The 3803-nt window shown below is 42.7% G+C and overlaps 1 protein-coding gene across 1 annotated transcript; it reads left to right on the forward strand.

Moving 5' to 3' along the window:
- Nucleotides 1-61: 61 nt before the first annotated feature.
- On the forward strand, nt 62-3546 carry MRPL44 (mitochondrial ribosomal protein L44; the record flags this gene model as incomplete). The annotated part of the gene is made up of 3 exons (XM_010078738.1): nt 62-530; nt 1813-1991; nt 3245-3546. Coding segments are annotated over 3 exons (820 nt in total), but the record flags the coding sequence as incomplete, so codon positions are not given.
- Between the last annotated feature and the right edge of the window lie 257 nt (nt 3547-3803).

Genomic DNA, 3803 nt, shown 5'->3' on the forward strand with positions numbered 1-3803 from the left:
CGTGCCCTGCGGGGAGCTTCGCGTTCTGCTCCTGAGTTTGCTTTCTTTTCCGTGTCTGTAGGTCAGAGAAGCCCAACTGGGATTACCACGCAGAGATACAAGCTTTCAGCCACCGGTTACGTGAAGATTTTTCTTTGGATCTTCTCAAGACTGCGTTTGTGAATTCTTGTTACATTGAAAGCGAAGAGGCAAGGCGCCGAGAGCTTGGGGTGGACAAAGAAGCGGTTGCCCTCAGCCTGCAAGATAACAGTCACCTCGCCGAGCAGGGGATGGCCTTTTCGCGATCCTACCTGACCCAGTGCTTCGAAGGTGCCTACCCGGGTCTGCCCGCAAAGGGCGTCGCGGCACTGGTTGGTTTTCTTACCGGCCAGGAACTTGTTGCTTATGTGGCTCAAAACCTGTCTGTACAGGACCTGACGCTTTGCAGAGAGTTTCCCGTCCCACCAGGTGTGCTGCAGAGGACGTTCTTCGCTGTGATAGGAGCCTTGCTCGAGAGCAGCGGGCCCGAGAAAACAGGGATCTTTGTCAGGGTGAGTCAGTACTGGTCATAGTTTGTGTATTAACAACAAGAACACCTGAAGGTCTCAGAAGTTACAGGAAAAAAAAAAAGGCAAAAAAGTTAAATATTGTCTTGTACTTTGATGGCCAAAGATCCAGGGAGATTGGCAGAAATTTGACAATACCTGTAACAGGATAATTTAACAATGAGATCTGTTGGGTGATGGGAGGGGTTTAGGGTGCTTGTTTGTTTGTTTTTGAAAAAGCACAGGCTGTTCAAGTACATAAAATCATATACTTCTGGTTTATAATGGTGATATTTTAGTATTTGCTGAGGCGTGCTAAGGCAAAGCGTGATATTCCGTGCACTATACTATCAAATAATGAAACTATTCCTCGTAAGGTCACATATATTTTCAGTTTTAAAAAAACATTTTCTATAAAGCAGGGGCTGTTATTCCTCATAAGGTCACATATATTTTCAATTAAAAAAAAAAACATTTTCTATAAAGCAGGGGCTGAGTTCATGGGTTTTGTGTGTAGGAGTGCAAGCACCTGAAGATATTTCATAGAAAAACATTCAGTTAAAATGCACTGTAACAAAGAAGTTTTAGCAGCTACTGTCCCTTCAGTCATCTTTTTCACTTACTGCTAGTTTTGCAATGGAGAAATGTTTGTTAAAATCTTATTTCTGATACAAGACCACTGAGAGGTCTCTGAAAGAGCAAGTAGCATTTAACAGGCAAGAAAGTGATCCGAACGGGTGAAAGTCCTGTGGGTTTGCATCTTTCCTTCAGCCTGTTTGCAGAACCCTTCTGATGTACAAATTCTTGCTCCGAAGCAGCACTGAATTCCTTACCCTGTGCTCGGAGCCGTGCGTAAGTGTTGCTACAGCTCCTCTCTCACACCCATGGGTTTGCATGCTTCCTTCCGCCTGTTTCCAGAACCCTTCTGATGTACAAAGTGTTGCTCCGAAGCAGCACTGAATTGCTCACCCTGTGCTCGGAGCCATGTGTTAAGTGTTGCTACAGCTCCTCTCTCACACTGGTGCTGTTCCTTCTTTACATCTGGGCGGCTGACTTTGCCCAAGGCGCGCATCCTGTCAGTGGCTAAATCAGGACCAGAGGTGCCAAGCACAGCAGTGCTGGTGAGCTGTGCTTAGCTGTGGTGGAGCACTGAGGCGGTTTCATCATTGGTTTCAGCAATTTGTGGTCAACTGTATTAATGCCTCTTCATATTGTATCAGCAGATACCAGAAGCTAGAGCTTTTGTTACCTTTCCCATTAATTATAACTTCTAAATATTTCTGTTTAGGATTTTTTTATTCCCCAACTGATTGGAAAAGACCTGTTTGAGATCTGGGAAGTTGTAAATCCTATGGGCTTACTAGTGGAAGAACTGACCAAGAGGAATATCTCTGCTCCTGAACCGAGAATTACCAGGCAGCTGGGAGTCAGCACGGTTCTGCCACTGTACTTTGTTGGGTTGTACTGGTTAGTACAATATTAATGTAAAGTGGAATGGATTTAAGCTGGGGGAGAGGGGAGGAGGGAAGATTGTCTTTTACTTTTCTGCTCGTGCTCTTCAGTCAAGTTATTACAGAAAATAAATAGTACAGTGACTTCTATATAAATTCAGCCATTTAAATGTTGGCCGTAGCTTGCTGTAATGATGCATAAAAAGGCAGTCTCTGAGCAAAGGGCTTCAGAGTCTAAATCAGACACATGAAAGAGTCCGGGTGTATGTTCTGGGTGACCTGACATAGGTACTTTGCGAATAGCTTAACTGCATGGCTTTGGAGGTACCACAGCTGTATCCATGGCTTAGGGAAGGGTAAAGAGACACTGACATCAAGGGAGGTGGGACTGAAAAGAGACTTATTTTATAGTCCAGAGAAGCTTTTTAGTTTTCAAATCACAGGCACTGCAGACTAGGCAAAAGGAGTGTCTGTATCCAGGCAAGACATAAGAAGTGGTGGTCGTCCCTGGTGCATTTCTCTCAGGCATGGTCGGTGCCTGTCCTGGTCTCTTGCCCAGTAACGTCACTGCTCTGGAGCAGGACAGGACCTCCTTCCACCAAAACCCACATCATTGTTGCTTTGCTAAATGAGCTGCAGATAAATGCATGGGAAGATGGCCTTAAGTTGTTCTGATTTATCATGCTTTGGTTTATATGCTTTCTAAGACGTATTATGTTATGTAAATGGAAGGAACTTTATTTTTCCTCTGGAATCCCTGGTGTTCCTTCCTGAACTGTTCCCGTTCAGTGCCCATAGATGTTGATTAAACAGAGCTGAGTACGTACTTCACAACATAGAGAACTTCTCTGTGAGTCCTTTCGAAGCAGCTTTAAAATGTGCTCTTACCAGGGGAGGAGAAAAGACAGAAGCATTTTACTTCTTTGTTTAAGCTTACCAGAGTAACAAATTTGCATCTTTTTAACAGGGCGAACAAATTGAGCACTGTAAAGAATCAGTGATATGTTAGGAATCTAAAAGAGCAGAGTAGTGTTCTTCCTGGAAATGGACACATTTCTGATGTGACTTTCCGTTGCTGAATATACAATCACTTATCTTTGCAGGGAAGACCAATGGAAATGTTCACATTTGTGTATATATAGAAATTCCCTTCAGTATTTGCAGACATTGGAGAAAAAAAAAATCTAGCAGCCCTTATTCATGATACGCAGTAGTGCTCGGGATTTCATTATGAAAATGTTTCTAATTTTATTTTTCCCCCCCCCCAAGTGATAAGAAGATTATAGCTGAAGGTCCTGGTGAAACGCTGCTTGCTGCAGAGGAAGAAGCTGCCCGCGTGGCGCTGCGGAAGCTCTATGGGTATACAGAGAGCAGGAGACCTTGGGATTACTCAAAACCCAAACAAGCACTGGCAGCTGAAAAGGCTATTGGCAGTAACTAGATAATAAAAGACATTTCTGGATTCTCTTGAGAATTAATGGCTTCCATGTTGTATTTAGGAAAGCGAAATTCAGTTTTGTTTTCTGATCTTAAGTGCTTGAAATTTTAGAATCAAATACGGTATTAAAATAAATAAAGTCTTTTACTTTTGCACAATGTTTATTATTTGCTCATTTTCCTAAACATAACCAAGTACCCGTTTTCTGAATTCCTGTCTTTCAGCTGAGAAGGTTTTCCATACACCACAGGAGACTGTTTTTAATGATGTTTAATAATGTGTGACAAAGCCTCTGTGTATAGAGAAAGATTCTATAAGTGCTTCCTTGGGGATTGTTTTGAGGGTATTGTTAATAAGATGAGTTGAATTACATATGCGGTATTGGTCTTT

Source organism: Pterocles gutturalis, unplaced genomic scaffold (genome assembly GCF_000699245.1).
Source record: "Pterocles gutturalis isolate BGI_N339 unplaced genomic scaffold, ASM69924v1 scaffold7036, whole genome shotgun sequence".
NCBI classification, from domain to species: Eukaryota; Metazoa; Chordata; class Aves; order Pterocliformes; family Pteroclidae; genus Pterocles; species Pterocles gutturalis.